At 41.2% G+C, this 20,763-nt stretch overlaps 1 protein-coding gene across 1 annotated transcript in view; it reads left to right on the forward strand.

Annotated features, from left to right (window-relative positions):
• CLMN (calmin) overlaps window positions 1–20,763 on the forward strand; it is a gene marked incomplete at its 5' end in the record, with an annotated part of 71,636 nt that overhangs the window by 35,040 nt on the left and 15,833 nt on the right. The window contains 2 exons of the mRNA XM_082059628.1: window positions 16,899–16,960; window positions 19,499–19,594. Coding sequence (XP_081915754.1) covers window positions 16,899–16,960; window positions 19,499–19,594 — 158 coding nt within the window. The remainder of the gene's footprint in view (window positions 1–16,898; window positions 16,961–19,498; window positions 19,595–20,763) is intronic.

A 20,763-nucleotide genomic window follows, 5' to 3' on the forward strand; every position in this document is an offset into this window, starting at 1 on the left:
GCTGGGACTCACTCACTGTAATACCCAACAGAAGAATGTGCTGGAGTCTGTGTAGTCACACCAGAGGTCTGTCTAGCCAAGTATCTCTGACAATGGCCAAAATGGGGTACCTATTGTAAGAACAGGACAAGCAGTTTTCACAGTTTCTTCGTCTGCAGCCATTTTGCAAACCAGGGACTTCCAGAGCCAGAATGGAGTACACTGTACTTAATAAGCACGGGTGGATTTCCCTTCTGTGACTCGCCTTGCCTTAAGCCCTCAGTAAATGTGTTGAATCCACAGTGTCTGGCTGTGAGGACTTCTACAATGCAACAATGATGTGTATGAAGAGGCAATTTCCTTAATTTTGCTTTTAAACCTGCCCCCTGATGTTTTCATTTGATGTTCCCTAGTTCTTTTGCTGGGAGCAACAACAACAAATTAGTCTCTCTCAGCACCACTCATGATGTTGCAGACCATGCACAAAGAGAAAAAAAATATTCTGTCAAATCTTAAGTATTTTTTTTTCTTCAGATCAAATAAACTTTCTCTTGCCACCTCTCTTATATCAAAAGATAAAATAATTGTTTGTCACTGACAAAAATCCATCTGCCAAGTAGGTAGTCACAAGAGATTAGCGTGATGTCTTCCAGCACTCCTCTTCTGGTAAAGCATAAAGAAGACAGGACAAAGGCTGATATCACCCATCCACTTTTTTTTTCAGAGCCGCCTGTTCCTACGCAGATACACAAAACACTCTGCCAAACCCACTGCAACTTGGAGATCTTGCTAGGAAACATGCCAGGACCAGCGCTGCCTCCTAGTTGTAGGTGGATATTGGCAAGAAGTTCAGTGCAGGGTAACCAAACGGGACGCTGGAAATATGCAGCTCCTTCTTGCAGTCTCACAGTGAAGTATTCATCAGCATTTATGCTTTATCCTTGAAGAAACTAAGACTAATGCTTACATTAGTGCCTGGACAAGGAGAGAACCCATCTCCTAAATCCAAGCACCATGGTGACTTCATGGGTTTCCTCCACTGGTTCTCAGGAGCTCCTCAGAAATGTACATTTCATCATTGCTTAGCTGGGGCTGCTCTGTGTCCCTTTTTTAGAAGTGGCTGGTGCTCCAGGCACGATATGAACTCAGGGTACAGTCCCTTTCCTGAGGTGCCCGCGGTGCCTGCTCAAGCACCAGCTGTCTCAGTGTTGAAGAATGTTTAGCGGGAGCGTGTCCCTACTTTTATGCCAGAGGTCAAAAATCCATTAGTGCTCCTCCTAATGCATGAGGACTTGCATCCATTGACTTTTGGAAATAACTTGGACCACAGGTTACTGTTGTTGCTCTCCCAGTTATTAACAATAGATGAATCCTGAGAAATTATGAGATTTGAGCACAGCAGGCAAGTTTCAGGGATACTAACTCAGCACTGATAAGCCCATCTCTGTACTTGAGGAACAAACTGTTAGTACAAGATATGAGTGGAGCAACTGTATTTAGAAACATGTTTCCAGGGAAACATTAGTTTCTCTAAGAGACGACCCTGAGACATTAAATTTTATGTGACTCTTGGGACAAATCTAAGTTTGAAGACTTTCCCCCCCCTACTTTTTATAGCAAGTACATTCTGCTCCAGATTTATCTGTTTCAGACCTGTATGGTAAAACCTATTTTAACCGTGGAGTCCAGTATCTCAGTGGATTTCATTAAGAAAAGGGCCCACACAAGCTGCAGTTTAGAGCTCCATCACTTGCATAGCAACTGAAATCAAATCAGCTCTTTCTAAGCATATCCTTACATAACATGCAAAGTGTGACATCAAGAGCAAGGCTCAAGATGTAACTTGGCTTCTTGTGTGAGATTAGACAAGTCAATTAACTGTAACTTGTTTGTAGAATCAGCATAGTGATAATTTCTTACCTTTGCTCCCCCAAATGTAAGGAACAATTTATTAAGCTTCTAGAAATCCAGAGAAAAAGGGCCAGTTTGTACTGACTGGAAGTTTTTCCTTCGACTAGCTCGTCCTCCTGACACCAGACAGTTTCATCTCTTAACCCCTTGGCAGCTTCTTTTCCAGGCAAGTTCTCTAGAAGACTGTTGGCTCTCATGTAGTGAACAGAGTTTATGTTCTTTGTACTAGGGAGGTTTCTGTTGAAATTGCAAATACTGTGAACTTGTATAAATATTTTTGTCATTGTTTTGTAAATTGTGATTTACTTACTCAGGAACTCAAAAGGTTTTTCTTGCCTGCACACTGTCTGTGACAAAAACATGTCCTTTTCTGTATGATTGTATTTCTATACTAGATTGTATAATTTTTTATTTTATTTCTTTAATGGAGAAAGTGGACTGGCAGTATGTTAAGTGGAAGGAATTACATAATTAAACTTTAAAATCCTATGTTCAGTGGACACAGAAGTAAATGGATTTGTTATTATTTTCCGACAGAGACATACAAGCCAATACTGTCATTTATAAAAGTCAGCATTTATCTCCATTTTTAGTTTTCTGATCAAGGCAGGAGAGGGCAGATAAAGTTTGGCTTTTGAGTTTGAAAGGCTCATGGTCCTTGCTTCTCATCTGTTAACGTCAAAGAGTCTTTGTTTCCTCACATGTGTGAAGTTTAATGTGAACATCCATAAAACAGCTATAAAATTAAACCTTTTCAGCGTTGAAAGAACAGAGTAACTGTTATTTATGTCATAATAAAATGGAGTAGGGATTCAATCTGTTTGTTTTAGAAGACAAATAACACCTGACTCCTGGTGCCCATCTTTAGCTGTGGGCGCTGCCCAGGCCGTTCTGTGGGACACGGCTGTGCCAAGGGCGCTGTGAGCTGAGCAGGGGATGAAGCATCTCCAGACCGTAGCAGAGGTGTGTAGCGTGTTGGGGTGTCACAGCATCAAATCCTGATTAAATTACGTGCTTAGAGATTTCTGACAAGCTTTTCCTACTTAAATGCCACCCACGTGTTTCATCTGGCATAGAATTGTAGGTATTTATATTGCCGTCTTTGGTCCATACTTGCCTTCTTGGCTTTTATCACCTGCTGATCTCCAGCAAAGCAGGAAAAGCCCTCCTCTGACAACCTGTCTCCAGTCAGATGGTTCCCACCTACTCTGCACACACCACAGAATGTGAAAATGAACAGTGTGCATGTTATTGGTTTTGCTATTGCTGACCGTTTGAAAACAAACAAAAAGTGAAATAACTGGTCTGGCAGCCAGACGCAGCTGTAGTCAATAGTGTGAGCTGACTGGCAGTAAAGCAACATGGAGTGAAGTTATTTTTCAATCAAGTTAGGCTTTACCGTACTAATCCACTAAAGCTGCGAAGGCTGTTTTCAGTAAACTCGTCACTTTATTAAATGGGAGCCGAAGGCAAAGGAAATCCACTTAAGAAGGAAAAGTTAAACAATGTAATTCTGCAGCTGTAGAAATAAATTGAAATAGAGAAGGTATATTTTCAAAGCCGTTCTTACAGCTAAATTGCAGTCATTATTATTAATGGAGAAATAAACCAAAAGATCATAATAAAAAATTTAATTCTCTTTTTCCAAGTGAAGTTGCACTAAACAAAATTCCCATCCTGACTTGCTTATGAGTGTAACACTGGCGAGCAAGGGAAGAATGGTCTGCTCATGAAGTTTAGTTCTAACTTTTTCTCCAGCATCATAGGGTTAGGAGGTAAAAGGTGTTGCTGTCTTTGCAACTTTGCTTTGAGGCTGAACTTCATGCAGCTGCAAACAGAACTAGCACAAGAGTGGCACGCTGCTGTATCAGGTCCTGTTGGCATTCCTTTCTTGGCTGTGTAAATGATGTTATCGATCAGCAGTTGTGATATTGTTAGATCGATGCATCACAAAAATCATCTTATGAATAGTTTATTTTCTAAACATTAGGGCCTGACTGTGTAGTTGTCACCACAGTGTCTGACTGCCTTTGCAGTCATTGTTTGTGGATTTAATTTCAAGATCTTTTCAAAGCATGAATCATTCCACTGTTAAAGATGAGAAGCACAGAGATCATAGAAATTAGCCCAAGGTCTGAAATGGCTTCCTTCAGACATTTAAGACTTTGAGCCTTCTCCTCACCATCTTCTATATAGTATTTTTAAATGGAGATCACGCTGTGGTATCCATGACCTTCCTAGCAATATGTTGTGGCAGAGTCAAAATGCCGTTTGGCATTGAAAGTCCTTTTATTTTTTGTAATTATAACCTCAGTTTCAAAGTAGCATCTTTTGCTTAAAGACTTACTGTTTCCCTGTTGCCATGCAAGAGGCTGCAATCAGGTAGTTACATTCCTGATTATTTTTTTTTTCTCTATGAAGGTTTCATTGTGTTTCTAATCCTGAGGGGAACTGACTGTATGATCATGATTTAGTCATGATTACTCAGTTCTTTGGTCTAACTTATACCTTGTGTGTTGTGAGTGCTTTGATGAAGCTCATTGCCATGCACACGTCAAGCCTGCCAGAGTCCTTGGAATACTTAATAATGTCTTTCCGTGAGGCCAAAATGACAGACACTGGAGATACATGGACTTGGGCTCTCAAAACCCATGAGTCAGGTCTCATATTCCTGAAATGTTTGTGTTGCCTTAGGTCTTTCCATACAGCTGTAAAGAGTAGAAACTCTTCACAAGAGTTCTCGCCTTAAAACCAGGCTCTCAAAACTAAGTGGTTGCTGAATGCTGTAAGGCAGGGCACTGATCGCTGCACAGGACCTTGACCATCTGCAAAAGCTTCTCAGCTTAAAGCACCATGAGAAGACAGAAAGGCACTGTGAGATCCATGGGGTTTTTAGAATAAGAATCTTATATAACAATAATCTTATATAATAATCATAATCATAATCATCATCTTACATAAGAATCTTATACAAGTCTTATACAAATAGTACTAAACCAGCTTTGAAGTCTCTAGGTCTAAGCATAGAAATGGCCTCAGTGAAGAGAACATCTCATCATTCTCTGTCACCCAGAATTCAATGTCCATGCTTGTACTAATTCAGCTGATCTCAGTGTTGTTGATAAGGTGTTGGCTGACATCAGAGACTGCATGCAGTGCAACCTTCCTGGTGCTTTTGGTGTCTTTTCCTATTTTACTGGATTGTCCAGCTGAGGTGCTGTAAGGAACTGGAGTGTGTAGTTCCAAAAGCAGCAGTGTCCTCACTGTCCTCTTCTGTTGCTCATCCATCCATCTCATATCCTACAGATGAAGAAAAATGGAGGCTGAACAGTGATTTTCCTGTTGGAAAGCATGCACGTTCCAGCTCTGTAGGTACCTGCACGCCTAAGGAAGATGCATGTATCACCTATTAACCGTATGGAGCACATACACATGTCCTGTGTGGTGGAAGTAGCAGGTGTGCCTGTCAGAGTGAGAAAAAGAGGCGGAACAGGCACTGACTGATGAGAGCTCTTCTGACTCCTACAGCAGTAGGAATGCTCTCAGTCCTCATGCTCCGCGTTATTCCCATTGCACAATGTTCGTGGTTCGATGTGGCAAATGGATAAAAAATGTGAGGAACACACATTAAACAGAATCCTGTCGTTCGGGCTTGGGGTGAGATGCAAGGCAGTGCAAGAGCAACGTTAGGGGGAAGAATGAGCTAATGTGGTAGTGTCTAGACATATAAGGGCTGATGTACACGGTAGGCCAGCTTTGCTGCCAAAAAGCTGTTCGATGCCCTCCCTTGTGCCAGCCAAAGTGTTTGCTAAGCCTTTTAGTGGCAGTGTGGATCTGTACTGGCTTAAAGGGTATGTGAAACTGTGCTTCTGCGTGGTGCAGCTTTGAAGTCCCACCAAGCACGCTGCAGCGACTGAATGGTTCCTTGTCTTCATCTCTGTAATAGTCTTGGGGAGTGGCCAAGAGCACCAGGAAGCTTGGAGAAAATCATTTTAATTGGCATTAAAAGAAAAATAAAAGTAGAGAACTGACTCAAAAGGCTGCAGAAACCAGACCCTTTGACAGAAGCTCCCTCTCTTTCCAAAGTGCCTTTATTCCTCTTGTGCTATGGACTATGGCATATATTTGAAGGCCTGCCTTTCTCTGGGATGTCTGATTACTTTTCTTCTGAGTACAAGCTAACAGAGCAAATAAAATGGTTTACATCCCATTTTGAAGTATATCTCTTATACACATCTCAGGAGGGATTGTTAGATCGTTATGCATGTAGAGCACAGTTCAAAGCAACAAAATAGGGGTTTTTTCCATTAGTGTGTTTTGGTTTTTTTTTAAACCTGCCTTTTGGAAAAATGTGATGTCAAAGGAGCACCATTGAGTGTATTAAATGAAGGGCTTGTTCCTTGCGTGGCAATTAGTCCCTGAAGTTCTTGGTGCTCCCATTTTCTCCTTTGTAAGAGGAGACAACGCTATGTCTTGTCCCCAGGGATGTGAAAGTCTGATAAGGGGGTACTAATTGACAGGAAGCTCAACATGAGCCATCAGTGTGCCCAGGTGGCCAAAAAGGCCAATGGGATCCTGTCCTGTATCAAAAATAGCGTGGTCAGCAGGACAAGGGAAGTGATCCTTCCCCTGTACTCTGCATTGGTGAGGCCACACCTGGAGTATTGTGTTCAGTTCTGGGCCCCTCAGTTCAGGAAAGACATTGAAGTGCTGGAGCGGGTCCAGAGAAGAGCAACAAGACTGGTGAAGGGACTTGAACATAAGACCTGTGGGGAGAGGCTGAGGGAGCTGGGGTTGTTTAGTCTGGAGAAGAGGAGGCTTAGAGGTGACCTCATCACTCTGTATAACTACCTGAAGGGAAGTTATAGCCAGGTGGGGATTGGTCTCTTCTCCCAGGCAGTTAGCAATAGGACAAGGGGGCATGGGCTTAAACTCTGCCAGGGGAAATTTAGGCTGGATATTAGAAAGAAATTATTTACAGAGAGAGTGGTCAGGCATTGGAATGGCCTGCCCAGGGAGGTGGTGGACTCGCCGTCCCTGGAGGTTTTTAAACTGAGATTGGACATGGCACTTAGTGCCATGATCTAATAAACGGACTAGAGTTGGACCAAGGGTTGGACTCGATGATCTCTGAGGTCTTTTCCAACCCAGTCGATTCTGTGATTCTGTGTGATTCTGTGATCACAGAGCTCATTGAGTTGAAGGTACTGTGTAAACTCAGAGTATAGCTATATGGTAATGGGTTTTTGCTTGAAAGAATATTATCTTGCTATGAGTAATACTGTACTTGAGGAATGCCTCTCTGCTAAATTTTGTTTCTGTAAATGTCCATAAATAACAAAAATATTTGCTTGGCACTTAAGTCCAAATTATTTTGTTTGCTTTTTCTTCTGGGTAGATGTTCCATGTGGGCCATGAAGGAGAAAGAGTGAGTTTTCATTGTTCCTGCCCTGTTCTTGTTTGAATTTTAGAAAAGAGCTGCAAAAAATACAGAAGGAGAAAGGTGGTGATTTTCTTGGGGGTTACAAGTGAGCTATTTAATGACAGAGGCAGGAGGCATGACAGCATCAGTGTTGAAGATGCATGTAGTGTCTGCAGTTCATTGTGCTCTGTTTTTCTGATGGCATTGATTTAATGCCACGAAATCGTACTATTTTAGTGTTGGATCCTCAGCACAAGAGAATCTGTATACACATTTCTTTTCCTTGGGCTTTCATCCTGGCAGATTTGCTGAAACCTGCCTTCAGGCATACAGCCGAAAATGTGGAGCCTCCATCAAGAGCAACAGTCAGTCACCTGAGGGCTTCATTGCCACATTCTGGGAGACTCGTAGGAAGAACTGGGATCCTGTGTGTTACAGCAGGCCTCAGTCCAAGCCCAGGCCAAGGGTTTGTCTGACACCTAGTTTTCATTAATTGGTAAGCTGTGCCAATGCTATTTCTGAACGATCTTCACACATTATAACCTGGTTTCAAAGCCTGCTGGAGCAAAGAAAGACTGCTGCTGTCTTCACAAAAATAATTTCTGTGCTAATTTTTGTCAGCTGGATAGCATCACCAGAATAATGCCCAGAACTTGCAACTCATGGTTTGTTATGCTACCTAGAGCAGTGCTCACCAGTGTACTGAGAGGACCGGACTTTCTGCGGAGGGGACAAAGCCTGTGTTAGGGTTAGAGGGGGACAGAATTAGGGTCAGAGTCTTGTGAGGGAAGCTACGTAATTGACTTAGTTGAACACGGACAAGTTTGCCATCCTTGATCTGCCTGTATCTTCTTCTGTGGCAGCTACCCTTTTCTTGGATAAGCAAGTGTAACCCTCTTGAAGCATACCTCCTAGAAGGTCACTTAAGACAAATGGCAACTCCTCAGGGGTATCCACTGCATCTTAACAAGGACTTCTACTTTTCAGCTTTTTAGCTATTTTAATCTAACTTGGACAGCTTACATTCTGCATTCATCCATTTTTAAATAGCAGTTGCCATGCTCTGTGACACAGCACCTTACAGTGTAGCTTGTGTCTCTTACATTGAGTTTTTGGTTTTGCTTTCCTCTCCATCCCTCCAAGAACGGCCTCGTACCCTCTACTTCAGATCACGTGTCTCACCCACAATGGACAAAGCATCTGCTTATTCCTCCAAAGCCACAGGATTTTTTGCTACTCAATATTAATCTCCCTAAATCTCTTCAATCTTTTGCTTTTAGAGATGCATGTATTTCTGCATGTTTCCAATATTCATCTGACTACCATGCTTCTCACTTTCTTTCTTCTGTTCTGCTTAGTGGCTTTGATAAGAGACATTAAAGGGGTGGATGAGTGGGAGAGAGGCAGAACTCCGTGTGATTCTGTCTGTTTTTCAGTAGGGAGACACATCTGAGGCCTCTTCCTTCCTTTACCATACCAGTAGGTTTGGTGGTCCATGCAGTGGATTACCCTTTCTGGCTTTTAATACTGTTTTTGCAGTACTGCCCATGTATAATTGTTACTTCTGAACCTTCTCTAGTGCTGTGCTGTCCTGCTCAGAAGGTTTCATAAGCATTTATTTCTTGTTTTGGATAATGTACTTGGCTGGGTAATGTCCCCAAGTTGTTTGGGGACAATGAGGGAAGCAGAAAACAAAGATCCAGAAGCCACAGGAACCCCAACGGGCTGTTGTTTGTGATTTCTTGGCTTCTGCAAGGCAGTTCTGTGTCACACCATGTTTGTGGTTGCCTTTCCTTACCTGATTTTAGAAAATGAAACTACTGTCTTGTAAGTACAGGTCTCCCACAGGTAAAGGCAAATTCCAAAGAAGATTATATGTCTCTGGCAGTTGTCTCCTCAGCCCTTCTGTACCATCTCCTAGTTCTTTGAAGGTTCTGGTTACTAATTGTGAGAGCTGAAATGTTGCATTAGAGACTGACTCTTGCAGAGGAGCTCAGGAAGCTTCCCAGGATGTGCTGCTGGTCTCCTGTGCCTGCATTGTCTTCCTTCTACTCACAGTTTCAGTTACAACATTATCAAATGCATAAAAGTCGAGTTAACCACCAACCTATTAACATTAACTGACAAATATAGGAAACAGTGGGATTCTGGGCACACACTAGTTCTCATATGACTCTGAATGTCAAGAAATAACCCTGACACATAGTGTGGGTTTTGTTGGGTTTCTTTGCTCATCTCAAATTATTCAGGCTTTAGCACTGTTGTCAGAACAGATGTAAAGCAGAATATCTTGTTGCATTTCAGCTTTTGATGTCTCAAAAAAATTAGCAGCCAAAAGGATTTTTTTTTCCCTCTCTGGAAGGAAAAACTATAAACAATAAGGAATGTTTCACAGTCTAGGCTTTCTAGGTTTGCCACAGCAAATAAAGGTAAATGCAGAGCAGTGGAGATGAAACGGACTGGACTTTGTGACTCACCTTTACTTGTTTGAGGTAGGATGACTTCTGGAAGCTGCTCTTTAATTCTTAGATGGTAGAGGATGAGCACCGAGATCTTCAGTTAGGAGTGATAGATAGATAGATAGATAGATAGATAGATAGATAGATAGATAGATATTGGTGCAGATATTGGTTTAGGTATGAGACATTCTTCTCCATGTCAGTGGGAGGGAAAGTGCTAGTGCTAGTAAAACCATGTTGGTGTGAAGTTGATTCAAGAGTCATTCCTGTAACTAACCAGAAGACAGGGCTAACTGGTACCTGGCTGAATGCACGGACTACAATTCTGTTATTTTCAGAAGGGCGCTCCTGATTTTATTTCAGAGCAAGTTAAGAGAACCAACCCTGATAGACTCAAGTAGGTAGAAAAGTTGCAAGAGGTGGAAATGGAAGTTGGGCATTGCCTTTTGAAGCAGAGATCAGCACTCAGGCAACGGCAGGTGTTGAACTTTTTGCCCACTGCAGAGCTGGAGAACTAAATACCCCCAAGAAACATCAGCAGTCCCAGGAGGTGAACTGTTCATAGAAATCAGTATTAGTTCAGCAATCAGCACTGGAATATGGTGAACCCTGGGCTAGGAGCAACTCCTGAACCACGATATTATCAGTGTGCATTGCTCCTAATGGCCATTGCTGGTAATAGCAAATTCTGTTCATTTTCATGTACAGAAGGAGGTTTTATGCTCCTTGTAGGGCATGTAATATACCACAAGAGGTGGTGTGCGCAGTCTGAAAACCCCTTGCCGGGTCAGCACTTAAATCACTTGTTAAGATCAATTCCAAATCCATTGAATTTAACCTAATTACTACTTTATCAGGTCCAGTAGCCTTCCCAGTAAACAATGATGTTTGTTTCATTCAAAGTGTTCAGAACTGTATTTCTGTTTTTTAAAATTGCCAAATTCTGTTTCATAAGAATATTCCTGGTATGTAAACGAGAAATTTTGTTAATCTGTTAAATATAATTTTCCACGTGTATAAAAAGTGATGACAACAAAGATGCTTCCTTGTGATTGAAGGGTACAGGGAGGGGAATCTTTACCATCTGCCAATACCAAATTACTTTCCAAGGGGGAAAAATAAATCCCTCTCATTGGAAGCTATTTTGATCAGCTCTAATAGTAATATTTTATGTAGGATTTCTCTTCTAGAGCCCAGTAGAATTTATACATGAATTCATCTTTCTAATGCTTTGGTAAGAGGAACATCTGTCTCAGATATTATGAGAACTGAAGCACTAAGTTTTTTAGAAATCTCATATTCATCCTGCAATATTTGTCTGGTGCATGTAATTCTAATATACCAATTGCATCAGTAAATATTTTGCTGTAACCAGACATAGAACTGAAAAGAAACCTATTTAGCTGCAGCTAAGGAAAATGTAATGCCCATGATCTTGTGATGTTTGTGTTCTGCAGCACGAATCTGAGTTTTAAAGAATTTTGAACCACTAAGACTCAGACTCTGCAACTTTGATGGAATGAAAAAGCCTCAAGCTTTCAACACCTGCCATAGAAATTTAATAAGGACCCTAATAAATGGGTCAGTTTCAACAAACAATTAACTTAACAACTTCATTTGGAAGACTTAGAGGCCCTATTTCATAGGAGGTAACTTGAGAGCAGTCTCATGTTATACAGTGTAGTTAATGTTTCCTTTAGAAAACCAGATTTAATATTTCATGTGCTCCAAATTACATCAAATGGGCATTTGGTACAAAACAAAGCCTTCAACCCCTGTATAGATCAAAAAGAAAATTTATATTAATCTTTTAAGCTGTTTGGGGGTTTCTTGTGCACAAGCAATATATACAATTCCCAGGAATTCAGAAGCTTATAAAACAAATTTTGTAGGCAATTTGGATCAAATTATTCCTTATGCTTTGATTATGCCATTAAAATTCACACTCCTACCAATATGGAGATTTTCTTCTAAGTACTGAGTACTCATTGAGCAGTGTAGCTTGACTAAACCATATAGACTTGAGAGGAAGGTGTTCATCTACACGTCATTTTATGTTGTGAGTTATTTTTTCAGCCTCTTGTGAACATATAGAGTACAGATTAAATCTGTCAGGGTTCATAGTTCAATGTGTTTAACATAACTCTATGTTAAGATGAAACAAAAGTAGAAAATTTAATTGCACTTTTCCCTGTCTTACTTTACACATTTCATCTTAAACTCTCCATTTATTGTGCTGTCACTAACTGTCCCCCACCCAGTCTCCTTTTCTTACCCCCCTTTTTTTTGGTCACAGCTCGCCTCTAACCACCCTTCCCAGGTCAGATGTGTTGCTTGCATATGCCCTGTCTTTTGTCTTTGCATCTGAACTTTGTCTCCCATGTTGTGTTTGAACAGCACCAGGTCTCCTGGACAAGGATCTGTGTTTCCTTACAGATGTCGATATCCTGTGCCCAACATCCACATCCTGTATCTAATGTCTGACTGCTTATTGTAACTAATGGCATGGCCTTTATTTGCCCATATGGCACATGCAATTGCTTGTATCTATATAGACAAAAAAAATAAAAAGGTAGAACAACATGCTAGAATTCATCTGTCCCAGCTGCATTGTGTACAGAAGCTTATTGAGGAAAATCTTAGATATCAACCTCTTTTTGCTGGTTTCACACCTAAATTCAGCCTGGCTACTCAGTGCCATCAGTCTGGGTCTATGCAAAGGTACAACCACCTAATTAAAACAAAAATCTACAAAGTTCTCTTTAGCTAAAGGTATTGCTGGCAGCCTTGTCATGATCTGTAAAAACAACATGGGCTTTCATGTCTGGAAACTCACTCTTTGGTGTTTGAGACATAGTAGCACATGCTTGGAACATTACAAAGGAGCAATTTTAGGTAAAATTTTTTTCTAAGGTGTCAATCTGTCTTCCTTCATGGACATTAATTTTGCAGAGAAAACAGTATCCAAACTTGGTAGTATGATGACTGGTAATCAGAAACACCTAGGCTGAATCACAGTGCAGGAACACCATGAACCCCAGTTTAAAATCCAGTTCTCATTTTATTTAGTGGCCTGGAGTTTGGGTTTTTCAAAGGTAGATTGTTCAGTGAGTGTTGACTAAAGACCGATTGATTGCTTGTCTGTGTGAGCTGGGGTTTTGGGGTGAGGAAGGCAGAGGGCAGGAATTTGCATTTCTCAAGACTTAGGGTGGCTGAACCACATGTTCCATTGTGGAGTTAGGTTGTAGTATTTGAATTTCATACATTTGCCCATATATTTTTTGTCATTTAATAACAAGTGCCAGTTTCTTCAGATCTAAGACTTTGGCAGATGCTCCGATACCTCCAGAGCCATAAAGGTTATGAGCTGGTTCTGTGGTGGCCATTGGTTACTGATGAGGTGGTTATGGGATGATTCTCCTGGCAAGTTATTGCCTCTGCAGCCAAGGGCACTCAGGGCATCTTCTTTCACAGTTAGATGCCCAACACCCCATTTGTGTCTTGGAAACTTGCTTAACATTAATAACAGGTCTATCTCGTATCTATAGAGGTAATAACCTGTGGTAGAAATGAGGAAGCTGCCTTTTGTGCATGTTACAAAACTAGTACTTAACAAGATGCCTTGAAGGTAAGTTCCAAATGGATTTAAAAGCCAGCTTGGCCTGTTACGAAGATTTTAACGTCATGTGATGATGATATTATCATGGATGAAATGCTAATAGCTGTAGAAACAAATTTAAGTGACTTTCTGCTTTGCTTTGGGAGTAATGTCCACGCATGGAAATCAAGCAGTTTCTGAAGCTGTGTAATTACACACTGACAAGTGTTCCACTCACATCAGCTTCCACGTTTCGTAGTTGCCCTGTATGCCCAGCCCTGTGGTGGTGTGCCCCAGACGATTATTCATAACTGGTTTTACAACAACAGAATAAATAGTATTTAAAAGCAAATCAATATTTGCTATCTCCAATTTGCTGTTGCACGTAGAGGCTGTTACGGGATTGGCTTCTTGGAGGTATTGCAACAGTAGTGACCTTTGAGGAGGTTTGAAGGAGGAAGAAATGGCAGTAGCAGTAAATACTGTGCCTCTGCAACATCTTAGACCTTACTGTGAAAGCTTGTTGCACTTGAGCTTATTGGAAGAGTATGGAAGACCCAGCTTCTGTGTGATGGTCAAAATTTCTTTTTATAATTTTTCTCTTATGTCAAGGTCTGAGCTGAGCTGAACCAAAATGGGAATTTCTAACTTTTTACTAACTTCCAGCATTACATCTTTGAATCCAACCCTCACAGCAGGCATCTTTCTTTTCCAGCATAGGATTTGTGTGCAGGCCTGCCATATGGTGTGTGCAATTATTATTTTATAATGGTGTTATTGCTCTCTAGCTGCCCAGTAAACCCAGTGAAGTTTCAGTAAACTATATAAATAAGCATAGGAACTTTAGACTTGAGTGATTTTCTTCACTTTTATACAATAGTAGGTGCAAAGGAGAAAAAAGATTCCATTTAATTTATAGAAACTGTATAAAGTTTATAGAGTCTCTACAATCGTCTCAAATGAAAAGGTTGTGGAGGAGAGGGGCTGTCCCGAAACTGGGAGGTCCACAAAGCTGGTGAAGAATAACAGTTAAAGGCACATATCAGTAAATACCTGTGCTGAACTTTTCCCATTAACTCTACCATTGAACATATGGACTGCATTAGGAGTTTGTCTGCCTTAGGGATTTTATATGCACATTTCCTGCCCTTTCCTCTTCCCTGTCCTGTTACTATTGCTTTAGACTTATAGAATCAAATAGTGACCATTCTGGGGTTATCATTCTTACGGAAAGTGGTTGTTTGCTGTAGGACTGTTCACTGATTAGTGTCAGAAACCTGTGTATATATGCAAGTGCTTTCCTGAATATGCCTGGGTGGTTTTTTTTTTTGGTGTGTGGACTTCCTAAAGCAGCAATACCAGCTTGGCTTGCCCATCCTTTCAGGCATATATGCAACTATGATTTGCATCGATGGCACAATTTCTGCAGCAAAATTAGGAGCCAATGTCTGCTCAGCTTCATGGATGATCGGTAAATAAACACAGCTCTCTTTTGCATCATTATTTACCCTGAAAATTAAGATTACTAAAGTGACTGGTGAAAAATTGGACTCGAAACCAAAAAACCAAGCCTCTGAGGAAGTCAGAAAACATTAATTTTGCTTCTGTTTACCCTTTTGTGTTTCCTCTTTGATTTTGGTGAACACTGGAAGCCTGTATAGACAGCCTGTTTGATAAGGTCTGCTGTCCTCCCCGAAACCTGTCACTGCCCACCTGAGCATTCCTGAGCGCTTCGGACAAGCACGAGAAAGAGGTGGACCCATGTCCTGCCCCTGGCTCCTGCGCCCGTCCTGCCTTCCCCTGTGCACCAACACATTTTTAAACAAAACAAAGTGTATCTGGGAGCAGCTCTGGCTTAACATTAACCTCCACCCGCCCTCAAAGTTAATTTGAATGGGTCGGTGGTGGAAGTTACACCCTGGGTGACACACAGCACTTGTACTGCGCAGAGCTGGGTGTGTGAGCGCAGGGAAAGCTGGTGCTGGGGTCCAGGTGCTGAAGGAAGGGAAGCCCAAGAAAGATGTGACACGGCTCTTCTTTTATTGTACTTTGAGACTTGTAGGTGGTAAATGCTGTGGGTTTTTTACAGATGCCCTGGAACCCTTATATAATTTGCAGTTGCATTTGTAGAGCTGTTTCAGATCTGTGCACATTCTTCCAAGATACTTTAAAAGAAAAGCCAACAGCAATAATTAGTTTGGCGTTTTCCATGTTTTCTAAAGCACTTAAGGGGTAATGATTTTTTTTAACCAATCTTACATAAAATCAGGTTTTACAGGAATAAGGGGACTTACAAGGCCTGAATGGCCATCAGTGACAGATGTAATTCATGCAGAAAGCTCTATTCCAATACATCAAAATAAGGAAAACAATTATACATGTGATTAGAGGCTGCTGACCCTTCAGTTAAAATGATCAAAAAGAACAATATTAAAAGTTGATTTACGGAAGCTACTACTTAACTTATAATTAGTCTGACCAATATAAACAAACCAGATTTTTACAGAATGTGATTTCCCGGTAGATAGGTTAGCTATTTTTGTAGGTCTGAAGAAAGACAAAGTAGTTTTAAAATATATTTGATATGCTCTATGAGTAAATTGAAATACAGCATATAACGAGTTTTAATGTTTTTTTGTTCATAAATTGCCAGATTTCCTTAATTCAAGTGAAATTTGAGAACCGCTTGAGAATAATTGTCTCTAAAATGAAATATTATTTTGTCAGTCTACTTCATTTATATTAAATATATGGTTTACCTTTTTGTACTAGAAAGTAAATGAAAGCTGGTCAGTAACATGATTCCCCTCTTACACTTTTGGTGTAGTTCACTGTGGAAATGGATTCTGGAAATGGCTGATGTGATTAAAAACTCCTCAACCAGCCCAAGAACTGTTTGTACAGCACCCAGCATGCAGCACTTCTGGCAAGGATCAAGCACTCTTCATCTTATTGCAATGTAAATAAAATCATTCTTCAGCCTAGGGACTTGGAATTTTCATTTTAAGTGCACTAGTTAAGAGTTTGGGAAGATGAGATTTGATGAGGCTTTTCCATTCATAAGAATGAAGACAGAATTGTTGTGCTGGCTAATGCAGTCCTCCTGTTCCTTGTGCATGCAAGTAAGTACATTGGAATCCACGCCAGCCCAATTTGCATGAGGGTGTCAGAGCAATAATCCTATAAATTGACATAGAAGGGTCAAGCTGGCTGCTCAAACATCACTGGGGAGCTGTGCACAACATGTAAATATCCACCTCTCAAAAGCTACACTGAAGATTGCAAAACTAAGAGAGACTTCTTCCTGTGTTCTTTAGAACACATCTACAAGGGTATAGCTCATGTCTGGGCAAAGAAACTGAATGAAACACCACAGCTCAACCTTATATCTGCTGATTTGGAACATATTTATTTTATTTACAGGCCTCTCATGTATTCCAGCTTTTTGGCACATCACTTTTTGAAGTTTCCTACCAGTTTCCCCTCTTCTGGAAACTTAAGTGCTGTTTTTTGTTTTTGATATTTCCAGTGGAACGGGAAAATGTACAGAAGAGGACCTTTACCAGATGGATAAACCTACATTTAGGAAAGGTAAGACTGACGGTCTTGATATTGAGATACAAGGACACAACAGTAGACAGAATGCAGTTAATTCCCTTTAAAATAGTTGGAATTCGGAAGCAAAGTTGATTTCTGTGCATATGGGGAGGCTTGGAGGAGAATGAGGGGAAGCTGAAAGCTTGTTTCTGGGTAAATGAAAATTGCTTTTCAGGTGCAACAAGTACTTGGCTGGCTTTAGTTCATCTCAAGTGCATTTAAGTCTTCAGTACTAGTGACTGTTACCACGAGGCTAGAATTTTCCCACAGAGTTTTCCCACATCAAATGTGATTTAGGCTGGTCTGAGGTGACAATGTTTGTGTTCTTCCCTGGACTGGAAGTTTGAACGTCTGAGGCATCATGGCCAAAGACAGATGTTCTTCAGGACCTGGCTTCATCCCAGATCTGGGATGGCAACATTACTTCTGTATCAGTCATGTTGGGCGTGAGGGGCTATATGATGGGATCTTGACATATCTACTTATGTGACAGAACTAACTTTTGGACATCACTTCGTATTTTTAAGATGTAATTGTTCCTTAATCACACCATAATATGTCTATTAAACCGAATTTACTGTTATTATTGATAGTAGACAAGTACTAGCTCTCCTAAGTAGTCTGCCATCCAGATGATTTTCCTGCTGTTGAGGATGAAAACACAAAAAAAATACTGAGACAGCAGCAATGCTTAGTGAAGGACCAAGGGCTGAGACCAGATTCCCGATCTAGACAAAGTCCTAACTTGGACTGGAGTTTGAGCTTCACAGTGCTTTTAGTACCTGTGGCTAAATTTCATAAAGTACAGACTGGGACTAAGTTTGAGCTACAAGATGGCTCTCAGTCTAGCTCATGTTGTTCTTGGGAGGTGATCGAATGTCAGACATAGTAAAGGGGTTTTGAAGAAAGGCTTAAGTCCAGTGCTCTGCAGTGAGTGTTGCTGAAGGAATAAAGGGACACTTAAATCTCACTGGAAAAGCAGCGTAAGGCTAGTTGGAAGTGTTTTGACTAGCAATTGCTCCCAAAGGTCCCTCAGAGTAAAGACAGTGTTAGGCAATTCCTTTGTGGATCAGACTCTAGGGCTTTAAACTAACTGCAGTTTTGGTAAAGTGATTGTCAAATATGTGACTGTGGAGAGGTCTTTGATTTACAGAAGGAATTAGATCATGCAAAAGGCTGTAGGGTGCTGTTAATTCTGCTGTGCTGAGCATATGAAGTCTCAGAAACTGTGGGCAGGTAGAACTGTTTTCTCTGGAGTGCATACAAATTTTTTTCCTCCCTGATTCACCAAAAACAAAATGCTTTTCTGAAGCAAGGTCAAAAGTCTGCTGCTGTATTTATGTTTTTCCTGGAAGAGGCATAATAAACATATCCATGTAAATAGTGAGAGCTTCCCTAAAGCTCTCTCTAATTACAGGTGGACATTCTCTGATTCCCTGAGGACACCCACTGAGGAAGGTGGCTTCTGCTTTTATCTCAAAAAAGCAGCACTTCTTGCAGAGTAGCTTCTTTCTTTTATGGCAGCAGTGAAGTCGTCTTCTTGTACTTCTTCAGGCAAGTTATGGTGTGGTGTGTCCCCTTTTGGAGCAGACCATCCCATTTGGGTCATCTTTTGAGAGGAGCTGGCTTTGCTGGTCCATCACAGGATAATAGGGAGCAGTCTACATCTTCTGAGTTCTGATTGTTCTTGTCTTACGTACTGAAAGAATAAAAAAGGTTTGGGTTTGAGGCTTTCAGGTAGGTAATTTAATTTTGAAATGAACAGTACTTTGTTTTCTTTCAATGTGGAGCATTGTTTAGTACTCTTGACTGAAGACTAGTAAAGAAAATGTACGGTCCCAGTTTACCAGAAGCAGTGCTTAACCGAGCAGTAGTGCATTGCACAACCAAAGATAAAAAGATTTGGCTCTTCGGGGATACGTGAGTGAGTGACAACTGAACAGAGTGTAATTGCAGCAGCCGAGACTGCCCCTAAGGGCTGAGCCGACTTGGCCGTGTGCCTCATATCACACACATCATCAGACACCTCAGTGAAGCGAGGAGATAGATCCCTTTGGAGGAGTTTGCTGAGAAGAGAGAGACACAATAGAGGAAGCTGCTATTTAAAGTACTTAGAAAATACTGGGGAACAGAATGGCACCACCAGAAACTTTACAGAGAGACAGGACATGGTGGCCGTCTGGGTCACAGGCTTATTTCAGCAAAAAGTGAGATTTGCTTCTGCTGGAATTGTCTTAGACTGAGGGATCAGCACCCAGCCCTTGGGCGGTCACTTCCTAGGCAGAGTCGTTAGGGTGAGAAATCTGGAATAAGTCATTGTCTGATCTCAATTACATGAGCACTATATCTCAGTTTCAGCTCAGACACTCCTAGGATGGAATTGCCACCAATGTGAAGAATAGTCTGCCCTTCCTGCAGACTTAGAGTTATTTCTAATATCTGTCTTGTAAAATTCTCCTTCTTACTCTCTGAAATCATGGTGATGTACCAAGCAGTACTCTTTAGAAGGTACCTGGTTTCTTTTCTTCACAGTGCAAGCCTCCTCTGAAAGTGAAGGACTTGTTTGTTGATATACAAGATGGCAAAATCTTGATGGCCCTGCTGGAAGTCCTGTCAGGACAAAAGCTGGTATGTATACAAGAGGGAGAAACCTCCATAGGTATGGAGCTCTGTATGTTACGAGCAACAATGTATGGACATCCAGAGAGTACCGTGAATTTGGTCCTGTGTCTTGGGTGTAGTAATAAGCATGACAGCAACTTCATTGTGATTTCCTTATGTTACAGGCTGGTGTCCTGAGTTGTAACTTAGATTTCAAGGAAATACGTAACAATGAGCTGTAAATGGTGTGTGGTCAGTGTAAATGTTCTTACCCCTCAGGTGTTTTAACATTTCAATACATTAATGCTCACATATTCTGTTTGGAGATCACCTAAGTCACATTACCAACAAAAGATATATTTGCAGTATTATTTTTTAATCCATAAATAATGTTTCTACATGTCTAAGATCATTATGACACTTAATAGATCTGCTGGCGGTGGCTGTAGTTGTGAGTTTAGGTCTGGTATCCTGGTTTAGGTTTCATTAGTCTTACTGATATGGCCTAAATCAGAAGCGCAAAGTTTCACTTATCAGAATCTATTTCTCCCTTCTTTTGTTTGTAAAAGCTGCATAAAGTTCCACTTACCAGACGTGGAAACACCCAGTGTAAATATAAATGAGAAATTAAATTTGATTTAATGTTTTCTTTCTACATCAATCTTGTCAGCAAGGATGCTCTTCTGTGTGGGTGTCACACCTGGATAAGAGGAGTGACCTGTTCTGCAGCCATTGCACCACCGCAGACACACTCGCAGTCACCTGGTGATTCTCTGCAGTGACAGAACCATCTCCATGCTGCAGCATGAATGGCCACGGTGGTCACACACTCAGAACCGCCTGTTTTTTAACATTCTTGCAGTTTTGGGGAGCTGTAGCAGGAGCAGCAGTGTCTCTGTGTGCATTTACACAGATTGCAATGAGAGCCAGTCTGGGAAGGGGAAAACCCATCATGGCAAACCCTGGGTGTGCCCTGGCAGTTCAGGGAGGAGGGTGAGGAAGGAGGAAAGATCAGCTGGCTGAACTTCTTGTGCTGGCAGTTAAGTGTTCGGGCTCACGCATGTTAAAAGCAGTGTGCCAAAGTGGCATTGCGGGGAGACAGGCGTGCAACAGATCTATTTCATTTCTGTCCAAATGAAAGCTTCTGCCTCCCACCTGCCTGTGCCTGCTATGAAAACTGCTCATTCTTCCTAATT

Source organism: Streptopelia decaocto, assembly GCF_964273445.1.
Source record: "Streptopelia decaocto genome assembly, chromosome: 7".
NCBI classification, from domain to species: Eukaryota; Metazoa; Chordata; class Aves; order Columbiformes; family Columbidae; genus Streptopelia; species Streptopelia decaocto.